The following is an 18,648-nucleotide window of genomic DNA, read 5'->3' on the forward strand; positions in this document are numbered from 1 at the left end:
ACTATTTAGCTAACTGTTCAGAGGGCATGGTCTCAAACTTTGTAGGCATATAGGTTAGCTGCTTTGGTTGTAAGCAACAGAAGCAACATCTGACTCATGTAAGCTAAAAAGGGACTTCTTGGATGGGCATGGATCCAAGGGATGCTCTGGGAGTGCAGTTGGTGGGAACGACTCTGCACTTTCTCCAGGACACTCCGTGGGCAGAATGTGCTTAACTTCTGGTCACTGCCCTTAAAGTTCAAAGTCCTGGAGCAAGCATCCCATGAGCCCATCTGGAGACTCACACCTCAGGTGGAGATGAAGCACCTTGACTGACAAGTCCTCTAGGACTGGAGTCAATGAAATTCTGCTATAGCAAAAGAAGGAGGAATGGAGCCCAGGCAGGCAAAACTGGTACCTGTCCACTGCAGTTTTGTTTCTAGCAGAGAAGGACTTGAGATGGGGGAGAGGAGACAGCAGATTGCTCAGGGCAAAGGCTCCATGGCTAATGGTACCAACAAGTAGTCCAATGCATCTCCCTGGCTTTGGTAAAGGATCCAATCTTCCCTGGCTCTTCTCTGTGATGAGCAAGAGGTCTTCTTGCCTCTGAGACAACCATGTGAACAGACTGTTAGCACCTCAGCGCCCCCAGGGAGCAGTGAGTTCTGGGCTTGTTGGATCTGGCCTTTTACGCATTCTGGATGGTTCCTAAGCAGCCATGAAGCCATCAGGCGGCAGTCTTCCCAGGCTTCTGCTTCTTCAGAAGCATCCTAGCCCAGTAGCGTCTATTTCTTCAGGTGTCAAGTGGTGATAAATAGCAGTACCTAAACCACAAGATAGTTGTGTAGAAATAATATAATGCTCCTACAGTGTTTCATAATGGCAAGTGCCCAATGGACGTTAGGTATTGCTGACACTGATCCACCCACAGCTACAGTGTAGCCTCAGTCACCCTAGTGGGGTTCCAGTTCCCTGTTCTGAAGCCCCATCCACAAGACTGAGGGCACCTTTGGCAAGCACCTCTCCTCACAGCAGGGAGGGCACAGGGTCTTATCTAAACATCTGGATGTTTGGGGCCCCGATGTTCCCCAAATCCATTCCCAGGAACATCGATCTGCCTAAGAGCATCTGGACTACCCAGGACCCCCAGTTCTGTAGGTGATCCCACTTCTGACACCAGGACGAAGTCCTGCAGCCAGGTCAGGTTTCACTTCTCCAACCTCAACCTCTGTTACATTTCTAACCAGCCTCTCTTGCTGAAGTCCTAGCAAATACAGGAGGTTACAAAACTGTGAAGCTGCAAACCCAGCTCTTTTCCTTGAACCCCCAGCCTCAGATGGAACTGATCCTATAGAAAATACAGAGAAAAACATAGAGACAAAGAAAGAATTTTCTCATAATTCCCCCTCCCAGAGATAACTGCTCATTTCATATGTTTTCTTTTTTTTATTTAAAAAAAGGATGCCTCCTCCATGAAAACATAATTAGAATCAAATATACTATATTGTGCTTCTTTTTAAATTTTTTACAAATTATTATTATTTTTATTTTTTGTAGGACAGGGTTTCTCTTTGTTGCCCAGGCTCATCTTAAACTTCTGAACTCAAGTGATTCTCCCACTTTGGCCTCCCAAAGTGCTGGGATTACAGGCATGGGCCACTGTGCCTGGCTCATTGTGTTTCTTGTTCTAACATTATGTCATAAATATCCTCCCCTGTCAGTCAATTTTTTTTGGATATATAATTTTTTATGTATGCATAATTCCTTCAAGATGTATTTAAGTCATTGCCTGTTGTTGGGTATTTAAATTTTGGCCTCCTGACCTCCCTTCCCTCTCTGGAACCCTGGATATGGTTTGGCCCTGTGCTACTCACCTTTCAACTGTTGGATGATCATGTACTTCTCAAATTCCATTTCCCAGAAACACCTGGTGCCATCCCACCCACCAGAGTGGGCCCTTTGGATACAATACTAGGTATTTTGGACAGAATTGCAACACTGCAAAATATATGCTGAAGTCCTAACTCTAGTACCTCAGATTGTGACCTTATTTGGAAATAAGGTCACTGCAGGTGTAACTAATTAAAATGAGGTCCTACTGGAGCAGGGTGAGCCCTAAATCCAATATGACTGGTGTACTTATTAGAAAAGGAGATGAGACACAGTGATAGAGATGCACAGGGAGAAGACGTCCTCATGGCAATGGAGGTAGGAACTGAAGTGATGGGTTTAAAGCCAGGGAATGCCAAGGACTGCTGGCAAATACCAGAAGCTGGAAGAGACAAAGAAGATTCCCTTCTACAGGCTTCAGAGGGAGCATGGCCCCACTGATACCTTGATTTTGGATGTCTGTTGTTCCAAGCCCCCCACTTTATAGTACTTTGTTATGACAGCCCCAGGAAACAAACACAAACTCCCTAAATCCCCACTTCCCAGAAACACCTAGTACCATCCTAGCCACCAGAGTGGGCCCTTTGGATACATCCCCAGGCAAAAGCAACCTGAGTCCCCTTGCACCTCTGGAAGCAGGAATTTGGGCTTCTCACCTCTTTACCCTTCTGTATACCCCCATCTTCCTCTGACCCATCCAGACACTATTTCTGTCTCTTTCTCTCCAGCCAAGCTCCTGATATCCCAGAAGGAGAAGGTGGCCTTGTACCACCCAGAAGAAGCAATGTAGCAGGTCCAAAGGCTGGAATCTGTAGGGCAGTGTCCTGTCACCTTCGTAAATGGTATGAGTGACATCTACGGAGGACTTGCTCTGTGTCTGCTGTGCAGTGAGCTTCCCATATGGACACTCGTATCTACTCAAGCAACCCCATGGGTTAAACATCATTTTGCAAAGGAGGAAACTGAGGCATGGAGGGATTAAGTGGTGGGGCAGTCAATGGAGCAGCTGGAATGTGAGCCTGGGCAATTGAATTCCGGAGCCCAGCCCATTCTGCAGTCTTTGCAGAAGAACAATTAGGATCCTTCTCTCTTCAACAACTCTCAGATTAACATTTAATTGGGGTTTTAAAAAGCTGTTCTTGTTAGCATGTCTGTGGTCTCCTACTGCAATCTTCCCCATTAAGCCATGTTATATAAACAGTCAGCTCAGATGCCTCAGAGTGTGTGTGTCTCCTGGTGCCCAGATTTTGCTTTAATTCATGGTGCTTTCAAAGGCATCAGGGCAGGGAGGTATTTGCATGAACTTGGAGCTGAACTTTCACTGGAGGGTGGCAGTTGAGGCATGAAGCTTGGTGGTCCACAAATCTGGGTTGCTGGGCTTGCTGGCTGGATGACTTGAGTGCCTGGTATCTGATATGGTTTGGCTGTGTCCCCACTCAAATCTCATCTTGAATTGTAACTCCCACAATTCCCAGGTGTCATGGGAAGAGCCTGGTGGGAGGTAATTGAATCACGGGGGCAGGTCTTTCCTGTGCTGTTCTTGAGATAGTGAATAAGTCTCACGAGATCTGATAGTTTTTAATAAAAGGAGTTTCCCTGCACAAGTTCTCTCTCTTTGCCTGCTGCCATCCTTGTAAGATGTGACTTGCTCCTCCTTGCTTTCCACCATGATTGTGGGGACTCCCCAGCCATGTGAAACTGTAAGTCCATTAAACCTCTTTCTTTTGAAAATAGCCCAGTCTCGGGCATGCCTTTATCAGCAGGGTGAAAATGGGGTAATACAATGTCCATGGCATAGAGAGGTTGTGAGGATGAAATGAAGCAATGTGCTAGCACAGTGTTCTAGCTGTCTTTTTTCTCTGAGGTAAGTTGGTCTTTCTCCCTCTCCCTGACTCTTTCCCTTCCTCTCCTTCTCCCTCTGCCACATACGCACACCCACCCACCCAACCACACACACACACACACCCCGACACACACACAGTGGTAATTTATGGTAGGAATATCTGACCATCTGTTCTCCCCTCTGGGGACTATATACACTTGCTAATAGCCCATGCACCCTTGCACAGGTTTCAATGGAGTGAACATGAAAGAGAAGAAAAACAGCAACTTCTGTTTCAGGAAGCTTGGGTGAACAAACAGCAAGCTGAAAAAAAATTGCAACACATACAAGAGACAGCTACTTTTCTGAATATAAAGAGCACTTACAAATCAATAAGAAAAATGGTTTGAACGTCCCATATGACGACAGCAGAAAGATGTGACCAGGCAGTTCACTGGAAAAGCAATATGAGAGGTCTATAACACACAAACATTTGCTTCTCCTTGCTCATAATTATAGGAATCCAAATCAAAACCACCAAGCATTGCCACTGGCACGATTTTTAAGAAGTAATAATACAAGTGTTAGTGAAGATGTAAGAAATGAGTGCTCTCCTAGGTCACCCATGGGGGTGGTGCTGGTACAACTCACTTGGAAAAAAAGCTGGTGGGGGAATTTAGCAAACACACTTTGCCACGGCAATTCCACTGCTAGGTATTTCCACTAAAATTTGCAGGTGAAGGGGAGGCTGGCAGCAGGGAACAGAGTTCTAGGCAGAAGAAACAGCCTATGCGTGCATATGGAGGTTGTGGTGGGAAGGAATGCAGCTGATGGACAGGCTGGTGGGCTCTGAGTGACTGCTTCATGGTGGTGCTTCCAGCCCAGCAGCCACTGTCCTCCCTAAGAAGAAGGAGAGGTTATCTGTGAAGTGTGTGGAGACGACTGTCACATGGGGATCAAGGAGCATGGGGAGGGGAGAGCATAGAGAGAGTGAACATGGCTGAGACTGTGTCCATAAATCAAGAGAGACTCCAGCTGATGTGCTTTACATCTTGACAGCATACAAGGGTTTTAAATCTCAAAATGCCCCCTGAAGTGGTTGACATCCTCGATTAGATGTTGGCATTGGTGGTCGGGGGAAGAGATGAGGACAATGGAGCAGAGGACTGGCGGAGAGGAGGTGGCTGGGGAGGCCCTGGAGGAGCTGAGGAGGGCCTCTGCGGCAGGGCCCTTCAGTGCAGCTGTGACTGGGGTTCCCGTCTGCCACTGCTTACACTGTGTTGGGTATATGAGCGATTACTGAGTACCTACTATGTGCCAGGCACTGTTCTAGGGACCGGGGAAAGAACTGTCGATAAAACAGGCCAGGCCTTCTTCTTGTGCAGCCTACTTTGTAGTGAGGAACAGACTGTAAACAGGGAAACAGGTAATGATAGGCCACGGTGTATGGAGAGTGAGGGGTGCCATGCAGAAAGTCAGAGCGGGGTGCTGGGAAAGACTGTGTGCACATGCGTGAGTGTGCGTGAGTGTGTGTGAGTGTGCATGTGTGTCTGTGTGCGCACGTGTGTATGCATGTGCATGCATGCATGTGTGTGTGTGTGTGTATGTGTGTGGAGTCAACGAGTCAATTTTAGCTTTCCTTTAGCTTTCCGGGAAGGCCTCTCAGAGAAGGTAACATCTGAGTAGATACCTGAGTGGAAGAAGGAGCCAGAAGAATGTTCCAGGCAGAGGGAAGAGGGCGTGAAGGCCCCGAGGGAGTCGTGCTGCCTATGTGGAGGCCAAGCCAGGAGCTGCCCAGGTAGTTGGTGCTGAGTGAGGAAGCAGGCAGGACCAGGGCGGGCCGGGTGCTGTGAGCCACGTCAGGGCCTTTGGATTGGGCTTTACTCAGGGGTACTAAAATCCTTCTCGTTTCCCTGATGATGAAACTGAAGACAACACTACGATATCAATGGGCACAGACGGTACCTCTAGCTTTGCCTGTCCAAGTTTCCAGTTTGCAAATGAGTCTTAGCTATACCCCTGCCTAGCTCTTCTTGGGCAAGTCACCTACTTCTCTGGGCCTCAGTTTCTTCATCTGTCAAACGGGAGTGAAAACCTCCACCTTCCAAGAGTGTTGTAAGATGGGACTAACAACTCACCTCAAATGCTGCTGTAAGTCAGGAGCTGAGCCTGGGCCCTGGTGGACACAGAGAAGGCTCAGTAAGTATAGCCCATCACTGTCACTGTCATTATTACCGGCTCTGAATGGGGGCAGGGAGAAGTGAGGGACCAAAACAGCCATTGATAGCACATGTGCTGGCTTACGGTTAGAGACTTTCAGGGCTGGAAGCAAATCTGGGCCAACTCCTAGCCAGTGCTACTCGCATCATCCAGCTAGATTCTTGGATGCCTCCAGTGATCGGGAATTCACTTCTAGAGGCATCTCATTCTTACCCTGCTTTACATCCTTCAGTGAACACTCCATTGCTCTTAATATAAAGTCCAACTCTTTTCTGAGGCCCCACAACCCTCCAGGAACCAGCTCCTGCCAACCCCTGACCTTGTCCACTGTCCACCCCTTGGTCCCTCACTCTCTTTTCTTTTGCATCTAAGCTTTGCACATACTAGTCCTTCTGCCGGGAATTCTGTCTGTTCTGCCTCCTCCTCATTCAGTTAGCCCCTCCCCTTTTTTCAAGTTCCAGGTTACATATCACCTTTCTAGGGAGGCCTTCTTGAACCTCCCAGCCTGGGCTAGATACACCTAAAACTGCTTGGTAAAGTGCTCATCAGTCTTGTAATTAGTTGCTCATTTAAGATTTAGTTGCCCTATTTTCCATGAAGGTGGGGAGCTATCTGATTGGTCCTTCTGTCTTCCGCACCTCACACCAGTGTGTGGCACATACACAGGAGGGCACACAATACACGTCCACTGAATTGAGACTCTGTCACTGCCTCTCTGCTAGACAATTCTTCCTCTTTTTTTTGTCTCGCCCTGTTGCCCAGGCTGGAGTGCATTGGTGCAATCTTGGCCCACTGCAACCTCCGCCTCCCGGGTTCAAGCAATTCTCCTGCCTCAGCCTCCCAAGTAGCTGGGATTCCAGGTGCCTGACACCACACCCAGCTAATTTTTTATTTTTAGTAGAGACAGGGTTTCACCATGTTGGTCAGGCTGGTCTTGAACTCCTGACCTCAGGTGATCTGCCCACTTCAGCCTCCCAAAGTGCTGGGATTAAAGGCGTGAGCCACCATGCCCGGCCCAATTCTTCCTTTTAGCAAGCTCACCCTACTCCAGCAGTGAGCTCTGTCATCATCCCTATTCTGCAGATAAGGAAATTGATGATGGTAGCACTGGCAGCAGGGCTGGGGCAGAATGACAGGAGACAGCAGCAAGAAGGGTGGAGCCTGGCCCTGCATGGTGTCAGGGTTAAACCCAAAGAATTATGAATTTTGTTGCTGTTGGTATCATTTTAACAGTCAAGGTGCTCTCATGGGGAAGAAAATACAGCACCTGCCAAAAGGAGACAGATGCTAAGTGACGTGTCCAAGCTCAAGCTGAAATGGCAACTTCCTGAGAGCAGGGGTGCTGACACTTTCTTTCCCAGGTCTGGTGACTTTAGAGCAGCATCTGACTCCCTGCAGGGACAGCACAGAGGGTTCACCAGGTTCTCAGTGCTAAGTCCTGGCCATATATCATCTTGTTGAACACTTCCAGCACTCCCTGATGTCACAGCTATCACCATTCCCAACACACTGATTGGGCCACATGCCCAGGGAGGCTGTGTGGGTCCAGGTGACAGAACAGGAAGGTAACAAAGCCAGGGTGGGAACCAGGTCTGCCTAATTCCAAAACCACCTTCCGTGCCAACTTCAGAATTCACTTCCTTCTCAAGAGCCCCCCAACTCAACTTAGCTGCCCTCAAGCTCAAACCAATTTTAATGGCTTCTCCTTCCCTTTGCATTGGGCTATTGATCTTCATTTTCCAGGCTGGTTTTGGCAGTGAACCACTGTATCTTGGAAGTTTTATCAGGGGCTCATTCTGGCTTTAAGCTTTCATTAGCATAGTTAACTTTCAATACATTGCAAAAATATTTCTTCACATGTAGCTTCTAACTGCTTTGCCATCCAGATGGTTTTGAAATCAAGGAAGCTGCTGTATTTGCCTGGAGCTGGTTGTTTTGAATTTTGAGATTACAGCCTTGGTCAGAAGATAAGTGGCACAGCTGGCCACAATGATTCGTCTTCGAGAAGCACATCACACAGCAGCAAGAGGAAGTCTCCATTGATAATTTTTTTTGTTTGTTTTAAGTAACTAATACGATTACGGGTCTCTATTCACATTAGATTTTTGGATGAGTGTATTTAAGTAATTTTCTTCTTAGTTTTTATTCTGGGTTTCAAAGCAGAGCTCCACATCAACAACTAATTTATTATGGAATAGCCTGTGATTTTGACCTAGTTAATCTGACTGTAAATGATAACTTGCCATCGCAAAGTATATGGCGAGAGATAAAAGCAGAGCTGAAATTAGAAAAAAAAAATACAAGTGCGAAAAAAAAGCAGCAGCTATGGTTTCTCATTTTCCCCCTCCAGCATAAATTGTTGAGTAATGAGATTTTTAAAAGCCAGAAATTGCTGTGGAGTGAACCAACACTGGCAGCTGGAGAACTGGCACCAGACACATCTGGCCTGACAGGGTTTGAAGGAAGGTTCGCTGCAGTGGGTGACTACCCATACCGCAGCCTGGCTCCTGCGGCCGCCATGCGGACATGTTCAGATACAAGAGGGAGGGAGAGCAAATGGGAAAAATCAATGTCCAAATTAGAAACTACCTAAGCTATGTTGTTTTTCTTGGGGCCCCACTGTGCCTTTGATTTCCTGATCGTTCAGAGCAAGAATAACAAAATCCGTCTAACCCAGTGATTTTGACAGATTCATCTGAAAAACTACCTGTTGGGTTTGATCTGTTCATACCAGTGATTCTCAACTGGGGGCCACTTTATCACCTGGAGACATGTGGTCATATCTGGAGACATTTTCAGTTATCATAACTAGGAGGAGGTGCAACTGGCATCTGTAGGAAGAGGGCAGGGATATTGCTAAGCACCCCAAAATGCACAGGACGGGCCCCTCATCCCCAACAAAGAATCATCTGGTGCCAAATGTCAATAGCGGCAAGGTTAAGAACCCCTAACGTGTGTGTACTCAATCTGAATTCCCTTGGTGGGTTGGCTGGTGTGCCATTATATATATAGTTTCTGGAACCTGGAGACATGAAGTTCAGGCATGCCCAGCTCAGGCACCTAAATTATGTCAGCAGTTGAAGGATTAACTGGGTCCTGTTTCCTTTTACTAAAGCAAAAGGATCTCATCACCTGGTGATGTAGCCAGCAGTGAAAAGAGCTTTTCAAAGAAGCGTTCAGTGGAAAATAGTGTCCGGTGTAGAGCTGGGAGCTGCAGTGGCAGGCTGAACGGCATCCTCCCCCTTTCTGGTGGCTGTGTCTGAATTGAGGGCAGGCTGCCCCCCTCTCTCGTCAGCACCCCCGGGCACTCTTGGCTTCTCTGCTGTTGAATCTGTCTGACTTGCTGTGGTGAAAGGTCACCGAGGAGCTGGGCAGCAAGACTCCCCAAGAGCCAGCCACAGCTCTACACTCACAGTGATTTCATTGGCATGACGGGAAGCTCGGGCCTGCCAAACACAACAGCCGTGTGCTGTGACTGAGACTGCAGGTTCCTGGGGCATGTGTCCCACCACTGTAGACTGTTCCATTCCCACTGGCTGCAACGGCCTGGAGGAGGCGGATGAGAGCACATGGACACCCGGTTTCCCCATCCTGTCCTCCCTATCTCAGCACCCAGCAGAGGCGCGCTTCCACAGCTGGCCCCCTTGTCACCCTTTCCAGTTTGCATTTTCCTGCCCTTTCGAAAGAACCAGCAGGGGTGAGGTGGTCTATTTTCATGCTGATGATCAACTAACTCTGTGGCCAAGGACAGCTGTGTGACCTCTCACTCCCAGACTGGCAGGGGAGGCGGCCCCTGGATGAATGTCCCTTTCGACAGGTGAATCTGCAGCTCTTCAAACTGCGGAGGCACCCTCCCCTGACCCTCCTTCAGACCCCTGCCAGTTCTTCTCAAAACAGCTTGTTTAGAAATTTGGGGGCTGGGAAGAAAAGACTGTGATTGAAGAGCTCCTCAAGGTGACTTAGACTTTGCTCCTCGCCTATACGTGGAGCAGAGCGTGCTCTGTGGGACCGCGCAGCCCCTCTTCACCCCGGGGTTCTCGGCTGCCATTCCCTGAACACGAGCTCAGTGCCAGGCAGCAAGTGGAGTGATCCTCCTGCACGTGCTCTCGTAATCTTCACAATCATCCCAGACGGAGGAGGGGATTTTGTGAGCCCATTTGACAGGAAAGAAAGTCAAGGCTGAGAGAGCCGATGGCCATGCTTACCCAAAGCCGGACGGGTTGATACGATGTTGATCTGGGCTTCCCAGCCAGGTGGTCTAACTCCAGGGCCAGAATTCTCAGCCATTCATAATGTGAGGGTGCTTGGGGATGAGCCCCCAGCTGGGCACACTTCGACTGTGGTTACTGTCATTTTTGTCAGTGGTGACTGGGCCCCTGTGATGGCACACTCCAGTCAGCTGGCCTTTGTACAGTTTTGTCTACCCTACTCCCCACCCCCACGAAGAGCCACCAGGGAACCCCTTAGTCCTGGAGAAGGCATTGCCTACTCTACCAGGGGTTCCTGAAGCCCCTTGGTCCCCTTTGTCAGGCCTGCTGGGCACAACTCGAGCCTGGGGTCACTGCGCGCTCCCTAGCTTCTCCCCGAGTCCTGCTGCAGGACGAAGCCCCGACCCCGCACAGGTCAGGATTCCGTGGGCAAAAACAACCCCAGTAACCTTGGTCTGAGTAGCCGGGCTTGTCCCGCACCATGGGGGTCTCAGTGGGCCTGGGATCCTCCTGCATCTTCTTGGAGGCCCCGGTCCCACTGGGCCCGGCACAAAGGGCAGCTCTGGGTACCTACAGGCCAGGCCCCGACTGGCGCAGAGCGTGCAGGGGCGCTCATATTGCGCGGTGACGCGACTCCCTCCCGCAGGCCCCAGGAAGCTCCTGGAGGCGCGCAGGTGCCTGCCAGGTGAGACTGGAGAAAGGCGCGCAGGGCGCAGCATAGCAGCCGCGTGGGCCGACCCAGGGCCGTAGTCCCCAAGGGCCCTTAGGGGACATTAGACGGCAAGCTCCCTCCCTTCCGAACTCAGCCAGTTTGCCGGGTGGGCGAGGGTGGCACCTACCTCCCAAAAGCACCAGGACGCAAGCGTAGGGGAGCATGGCTGCGGGCATCCCGTCGGGGCTGGCAGGACCGCCCGCCGGGCGCTGCCACGGTGCGCAAGGGGAGGCGCGGGCGCAGGGCTCTCGGACGGCTGCGGGCGCCTGCGGCCAGGCTGGAGTCCTGCGAAGAAGTTGCGAGGGTCCTGCGCCCCCCTCGGCGCTCACACGCGCTCAGCCTTCCCGGCTGTTGATAGTTGTAAGCGGAGCTGCGCACTCATAGGTCCAACTCGCCAGAAGAGGTGGAGACAGCCCCCGGCGAGGCGCGCACACCCGCGCAGCGCGCACAGCCCCCCGGTGCAGCTCCTGCCATTCAGACCCCCAGCCCTCCCCCAGATGTCCGTCCCCTGGCCGTCGCCTTCCCCAAAGTCTTCGCAGTGGACAAGGAGGCCTCCCCCAAGCTCTGGTCCCGGCCAAGCCAGAGCGATGCGCTCCTTGCGTCAAAGCGCACCCCTAGCCAGGCCGTTCCCTGGAAGGGCAAGCGGGGCGGGAAGTCACTCTAAGCCCCGCCAGTCCTGGGACCCCTAAAGTTTCTATTCAGGTCTTCCAGCTACTCCTGGAAAAGTCGCGTCAACTTGGATCCCAGCAAACCCAGAAGCGCAGTGAAAGTGGCCAACCCGGTCGCCTAGAAGCCAGCCCCGGCCTCTGTCTGTAAATGAGGCCGTCACCCCCTCCCCACCACACCCAAACGCATCTAGGCAAAGTGTGGAGCCGACCAGGCGGGTTTTCCTCCTTCTCGCAACTCCTCCTCCTGCCCCCCTCCCTCCCAAATCTCATCTGAGTGAGTCAGCTGAGGGTGGCAGCTCAGAAGCGAGGCAGCCGTGAGGCGGAGGACAGGCTGGGGGATCCCAAAGGGTCCGCTCCAGCCCCCAACCCAGGCACTGGGACTCTGGTGGCACCCTGGGTGGCAGGCAAGCCTTGAAATAAGTGCACAAGCCTTGGAAAGGAGGACCGGGAGAGTTATGGCATTTATGAATGAAGAAGAGAAAGAGAATCACTCGGATGGGAAAAGTTAACTGGATTGTTCCCACCTGCATGGATCACCGGGTAACTGCAGTGGGACCGAGGGGGCGAGGCTGCGGGCTGGGGATGTGCGGGTTTCCTTGTGTTGCCACGAACCCAGAGAGGGAGAGGAAGAAGATGGAAAGAAAAAGGAAAAAGGGAAAGAAAGTAACAGGGGAGAGAGGGGAAAACTGAGGATGAAGAGAGACAGAGAAGAGAGACCTGAGAGAGGGAGAGAAAGAAAGAGACAGAAAGAGAAATGGAAGTGAGGAAAGGGGAAACAGGCAGAGAAAGAGAGAAAGGGGAGGAAAGAGAAAGGGAAAAGAAAGGAGGGAGTGAAATCAACAGAAAAAAGAGAACCAGGAAGGAGGAGGGAGGGGGAGAGAGAAGAGAGAAGAGAGAACAAGAGAGAAGAGAGAGAAGAGAGAAGAAGAGAGAAGATAGAGATGCCGTCTCCCTGGGGAAAGGTTTGGAGAACTGGGCCAGGCCTGTTTCCCGGGACTCACGAGTGAGCAGTCCACCTGCCCCTCTGAAGCATTTTATAGACTCATTTGTCTCACTTTTGTGGGCTGATCATCCCACAGGGGAACAGGGGACACCACCTCACCTTTTGATTTCTTACCAGAAACTTGGGTGAGGCTTCCAGGAGCCACAAGAGCCCTTCAATCCACCCAGGGACCCCCGACGTGGGCTCACCAGCCGTCCTTAGCTTTCCTCCTCTCCAGAGGCAACAGGGAATAGGAAAAAGTCCAGAGCAAGGCCACACCATGATCTTAACGCAAATGGAAATGTGAGGAAAACGATCAATTTGCTTCCTGAAAATGACATTTTTTTTTCTGGTTTCTATGAGACTCGAGGTGGCCTTGCTGAAACTGAAATCGGTATGAGCTTTCCCTGGCAGACAATGGCCATTGTCACATATTAAATTCTCATGAAAGGGATAACTTTGTGGGCAAGAGGAGAGTTGTGCAGGGTGATTATTTATAATTGCATAATTGTGATTATTTGTGGCAATTATGGGTCTTTCAATGTACAAAATTTACAATTATGGATAGTTTAAAAACTACATGCTAAGGCCAGGTGCCGTGGCGCACACCTGTAATCCCAGCTCTTTGGCAGAGCCAGACGGGTGGGACACCTGAGGTCAGGAGTTTAACAGCAGCCTGGCCAACATGGTGAAACCCCGGCTCTACTAAAAATACAAAAATTAGCTGGGCGTGGTGGCGGGCGTCTGTAATCCTAGCTACTCCAGAGGCTGAGGCAGGAGAATCACTTGAACCTGGGAGGCGGAGGTTGCAGTGAGCCGAGATCATGCCATTGCGCTTCAGCCTGTGTGACAAGAGTGAAACTCCATGTCAAAAAAAAAAAAAAAAAAAAAAAGTTAAAACTACATGCTATTCTGGCCATAATCATTTGAGACTTCAGTCTCTGGGCTTTCTGGATGTGGGTATTTCAAAGTCCCAGGTGGCTGATGGGGGTTCAAGCATTAGTGGCATTTTGTGGGGAGAATGGGTGTTACATTGATGTCCTACGTAGGGTCATAATTCAGTATTTTCAGAACTTATTGTACTGCTGTTAGAGATACGAACTTTTCCACAAAGTATGATGCTTGTGTATTAATAGTTGTACTGGCTTATTTACAAATGAGAGGATTTGCTGATAATTATTGAGACCGTGGCATGGGCCAGGCGCTAGTTAGGTTGAGTACTTTATATGCATGTACTTTATACCTGAACAAATTGACAAGAAGTGGGAATTACGGTCAGGCCATTTTACAAACTGGGGCAACTGAGTTCAGAGAGTTTGGGCCACTGTCCTGAGGCCAGGCAGCTGGAAGGTGGCAGAGCTCCCGGATCCCTGCTTCCAACCACCGTGCTGTGTGTCCAGGACACGTCCTGTCTCACTGGGCTTTCGGCTCCTTTCCAAATCTGAGGACCCCAAAAGAAAAGGCCTGTTTTATAATAATGGCTTCTTTTCGAAGAGGTGTGTGAGTAATGGGGGAAACACTACTCCAAAGTACTTTTTCTCTCCATCCTGGGCAACATGGCAAAACACCATCTCTAGAAAAAATACAAGAATCCTCCAGGTGTAGTGGCACATGCCTGTGGTCCCAGCTACTCGGGAGGCTGAGGTGGGAGGATCTCTTGAGCCTGGGTGGTCGAGGCTGCAGTGAGCTATGATTGTGCCACTGCACTCCAGCCTGGGTGACAGAGCAAGACCTTGTCTCAAAAAAAAAAAAAGTGCTTTTTCTAGATCCTAGCTAAACCCCAGCTGTTGAGGCTGAGAGTTACAGGTGGGCCCTGCGCCTGCTGCATCCTCACCCTTGTGATGGGGCGACACTTGGGAGGGTGTGGGCAGCTATAAAGGGCACTGGAGGCTGACGGGACCAGCGTTCCTCACTTTCCAGGTGAGGAAACAGAAGCACAATGCAGGTGAGCTGACCCTGTTGAGGTAACACAGATTTTACCCCACAAGTAGAAAAAAGCAAAGAAAATGGACAAATAGTGTTTGAACAAGGCTGTCCTCAACTCACAAGGAGATCAAACAAGAGCAAAAGAAGAAACCAAAGCTAAAACTCATTTATTGTCTTCAAACATATATTTATTTTTAATCAAAAAAAGAAAAAAGTTATGTTGTCCAGATCTTGCATTTTGCTCAGGGAAGGGTGATATACACTTGGTTCCTGACCTCTTTCTTACCAAGTAATCGCTTGAGAGCTTTTGAAACGGCAGCAATCATAAGGCTGTTTTGGGGAGAAGCCTCAGCTCTGTGTTGGCCGTTAAGTCACGTCTGTGGGCATTATCGCATCTTGGCCTCCGTAGCTGGGCTTTCCTGGGCTGTTAACTGCAGGGGCCCTCGCTGGGTGGTCAGAGCTGCTGCGGGCGAGGTTTTGGGAGGATTCAGGGGGTCTTGCTGGGTGTGAGGGAAGCGGCCTTGAGTCAGATGTCTGTGAGTGGGACCCAGCCTTCTTGCTCCATGTTTATCTCCCACACCACCTCTTCCCCCAGAATCAAAGTCCAGGGGGAATCAGGAGGAAAGTATTGCAGAGCAGGGCCTCTTTTCCTTCCCCCTCCCCTCCAAATGCCTACCTCTTCATCCTTGTCCCTGTTAAAAACACCATGGGATGATAAGATCACCCCACAAAATCTTGCTATAAAATGGTCTGTTTCCTCTGCTTGTTATCAGGGGTAACTGATCAAAGAAATGGTGCCTAGGCCTGGTTATCTAATAACCAAATAAACATCCAAGCGGCCTCCTGAGCCAAGAAGGGTAGGCCGGGGCAGCTCTGGATGAAGCAGGGGACAGGCCAGGGTGGGCTGGGCCCCTCTTGGTGACCATTTCTGCCTCCAGAGTGAGCATGCTGGCTCGGCCCAGAGTCGACCAGATCCTTACAACAACCTGTATGTTACAGATGAAGAAATTGAGGCAGAGAAACCAAGTCTCTGTCCTTCAGAAGTGCCTGGTGCACCCCTGAGCCTAGCACATGCCTTGTGCATAGTAGGGGCTCGCTACACGTTTGCTGAGTGAATTAATGAGAGAACAAATGAACTATCACAGAATGAGCACTGGGTTTATCAGAAGACCTGACTTCAAATCATAATGCTACCACTTAGCCACTCACCATGGCCGGTGCTAGGGGGAAGCGAACTTGTTCCCAGGGCTCACCATGTAATGGGCACTCACTCTTGGGTGGGCATAGGTGCAGATAGCCCCTCCAGGTGAATGCCTTCTCATAGTTTGAGCCCTGGGTGCCTCCCACTAGTCCCGGCCCTGCAATTCCCTTTGCATCTGTTTCTTCCTCTGTAAGATAGGATGAAGCTGTGCCACCCTGTAGGAACTAGAAGACCATGTCCAGGAATTGAGCACTGGGTGCAGGATCCAGTCTTCTGAGGCCCTGAAACCACATGGTGAGAAGTTGAAGGTCACACAGCTGGTATGCAATGGAGCCTGGATGGAAACCTGGTCTGGGCTGGAAAGACTGGCTCCTCAGCTTGAACCTAAAATACCTAGGTCTTGAATGGCATCTTGTTCACCTGCCTCTGGGAAGGCAGGTTGTGGAAATACCTTGGGCTGTCTGGGAACTCACCCTCCAGCCCTTAAACCTGTATAGGTATTCTTGCTCTATCTGGCTATTGTGTGTATGATGGGGGCTGCGGGATGTTGGCATTGGAGGGCTTATCCTAGCACCTGGCACATAAATGTTAAGTGAATATATTTTGAATGAATGTATGAATTCGGTAGATGGATGGATGAGTGGGTGGGAGAGTGGGTGGGTGGATAAATGGATGGGTTGGTGGGTAGGTGGTTAGATGTGTGAGTGGGTGAGTGGATGGGTGGATGGGCTAATGGGTGGATGGGTGGGTGGGTAGATGGATGGATGAATGGGTGAATAGACGGATAGGTGGATGGAGAACAAGATGGATGGAGGGATGGATGGATGAATAGATGAACGGGTGGATGGGTGGATAGGTGGGTGGATGGATGCATGGATGGGTGGGTGGATGAGTGGATGGGTGGTAAGTGGGTGAATGGGTTAATGGGTGGATGAGTGGGGGGGTGGATGGATAGGTGGATGGATGGGTGGATGGGTGGGTGGATGGACAGATGGATGGATGAGTGAGTGGGTGAATGGAAGGGTAGGAGGATGGGTAGGTGGACGGGAGTGAGATGGATGGGTGGATGGATGGATAGATGGATGGATGGGTGAATGGGTGGGTGGATGGATGGATGGATGGGTGGATGGGTCAGTAGGTGGATGAGTTGGTGGATTAATGGGTGGATGAGTGGGTGGGTAAATGGATAGATGGATGAATGGGTGAGTAGGTAGGTGAGTTAACGGGGGGATGATTGAGTGAATGGGTGAGTAAATGGGTGGCTGGGTGGATGGGTGGGTAGACGGGTGGATGAGTGAGTGGGTAGGGGGTGGATAGGTGGGTGGGTTAATGAGTGAGTGAATGGATAGGTAGATCAGGGAGGGAGGGAGGGAGTGGTTGGGTGGATGGTTGGGTGGGTGGTTGGATAGGTGAATGGGTGAGTGGATGCATAGGTGATGGATGGGTAGGTGGGTGGGCTAATGGGTGGGTGTATGAGTGGGTGAGTGTATGGGTGGGTGGGTGGATATGTGGGTGGGTGGATAGACGGGAGAGTGGATAGGTGTATGGGTGGGTAGGTGGGTGGGTGGATAAGTGGGAGGGTGGATAGGTGGGTGGGTGGATAGGTGGGTGGGTGGATAGGCAGGTGGGTGGGTGGGTGTATGGATAGGTGAATGGGTGAGTGGATGGATAGGTGACAGGTGGGTAGGTGGGTGGGCTCATGAGTGGATGGGTGTGCGAGAGGGTTAGTGTATGGGTGGGTGGGTGGGTGGATAGATGGGAGGGTGGGTAGGTGTGTGGGTGGATAGGTGGGAAGGTGGATGGGTGGGTGGATAGGTGGGAGGGTGGATAGGTGGGTGGGTGGATAGGCAGGTGGGTGGGTGGGTGGATGGATAGGTGAATGGGTGAGTGGATGGATAGGTGATGGATGGGTAGGTGGGTGGGCTAATGAGTTGATGGGTGTGTGAGACGGTGAGTATATGGGTGGATGGGTGGGTGGGTGGATAGATGGGAGGGTGGATAGGTGGGAGGGTGGATAGGTGTGTGGGTGGATAGGTGGGAAGATGGATAGGTGGGTGGGTGGACAGGTGGGAGGGTGGATAGGCAGGTGGGTGGGTGGATGGATAGGTGAATGGGTGAGTGCATGGATAGGTGATGGATGAGTAGATGGGTAGGCTAATGAGTGGATGGGTGTGTGACAGGGTGAGTGTATGGGTGGGTGGGTGGATGGGTGGGTGGGTGGATGACTAACACTCCAGTTGCCATAATTGTTGCTCTGGGTGGTGCTCACACCGAATGGTTTGTTAATTTATTAGTAACAATTCATTAGTGTGTTAACTCAAGCGGTGGCGACACATCTTAATCCCTGCACTTAAGAGGTGCTTTCCCACAAAGGCGGGGCCTTGTGTTCTTCCTGTGAACAGCCATAGCACCAGCGTGAGAGGCAGGTGCTGTCGAGCGAAGAGCAAATGCCTGCTCTTATGTGGCCAGCCTTCTTTGCCTGGGAAGTTTGGGGATTTGTTCTTGTTAAATTTCTGGGTCCCCAGCCCAGCTCAAACCCCTCATTGATGCCTGGGCCACTCATAGCAGGCTATGGAATGGCAGCTGAGCAGCTGGGTCTGGCACCAATAGCTTCATCAACACGACACCCAGACAGTCAGGTCCCTCTGGTCGTGGAGCTGACCGTTTGATGCTATATAGACCCACCAGGGCTTGCAGACGGTCTGTAGAAAGAATGGGCTGGCTTGGTTCATTTTACTTGGAAGGCAAGAAAATTCAGCCTGAGCAAGGGCCTCTGTTGATGCAGGATGGAGGAGAGGCTGCCCCGCTCATGGCAGAAGGAAGGCTTTGGGCGTCTAATGGGGCTCATATCTTGGTGCCGCCCTTCACGAGGTACATGACTTTGGGCCTTTGGGCACAGCCTTCTGAGCTTTGTGTTGCTCATCTGCAAAGGGAGAATCCTCAGGTTTTGGGGAGAATGCAACGAGATGACACAAGTAAAGCCCTCAGCGTGGGGCCTGGTGGGCTGTGGAGCCTGGTGGGCTGCAGGTCCTTGCTAAGA

The 18,648-nt window shown here is 50.8% G+C and overlaps 1 protein-coding gene across 2 annotated transcripts in view; it reads right to left on the reverse strand.

Moving 5' to 3' along the window:
• APCDD1L (APC down-regulated 1 like) overlaps nucleotides 1–11,745 on the reverse strand; it is a 56,536-nt gene extending 44,791 nt beyond the window's left edge. The window contains exon 1 of one of the 2 annotated variants that reach the window (XM_004062433.5): nucleotides 10,959–11,745. In XM_004062433.5, coding sequence (XP_004062481.1) covers nucleotides 10,959–11,007 — 49 coding nt within the window. In that variant the 5' untranslated portion in view covers nucleotides 11,008–11,745. Of the gene's footprint in view, nucleotides 1–10,116; nucleotides 10,284–10,958 lie in introns of those variants that run through there. The other variant, XM_055372853.2, reaches the window with a different exon arrangement.
• Between the last annotated feature and the right edge of the window lie 6,903 nt (nucleotides 11,746–18,648).

Source organism: Gorilla gorilla, chromosome 21 (genome assembly GCF_029281585.2).
Source record: "Gorilla gorilla gorilla isolate KB3781 chromosome 21, NHGRI_mGorGor1-v2.1_pri, whole genome shotgun sequence".
Classification (NCBI taxonomy): domain Eukaryota; kingdom Metazoa; phylum Chordata; class Mammalia; order Primates; family Hominidae; genus Gorilla; species Gorilla gorilla.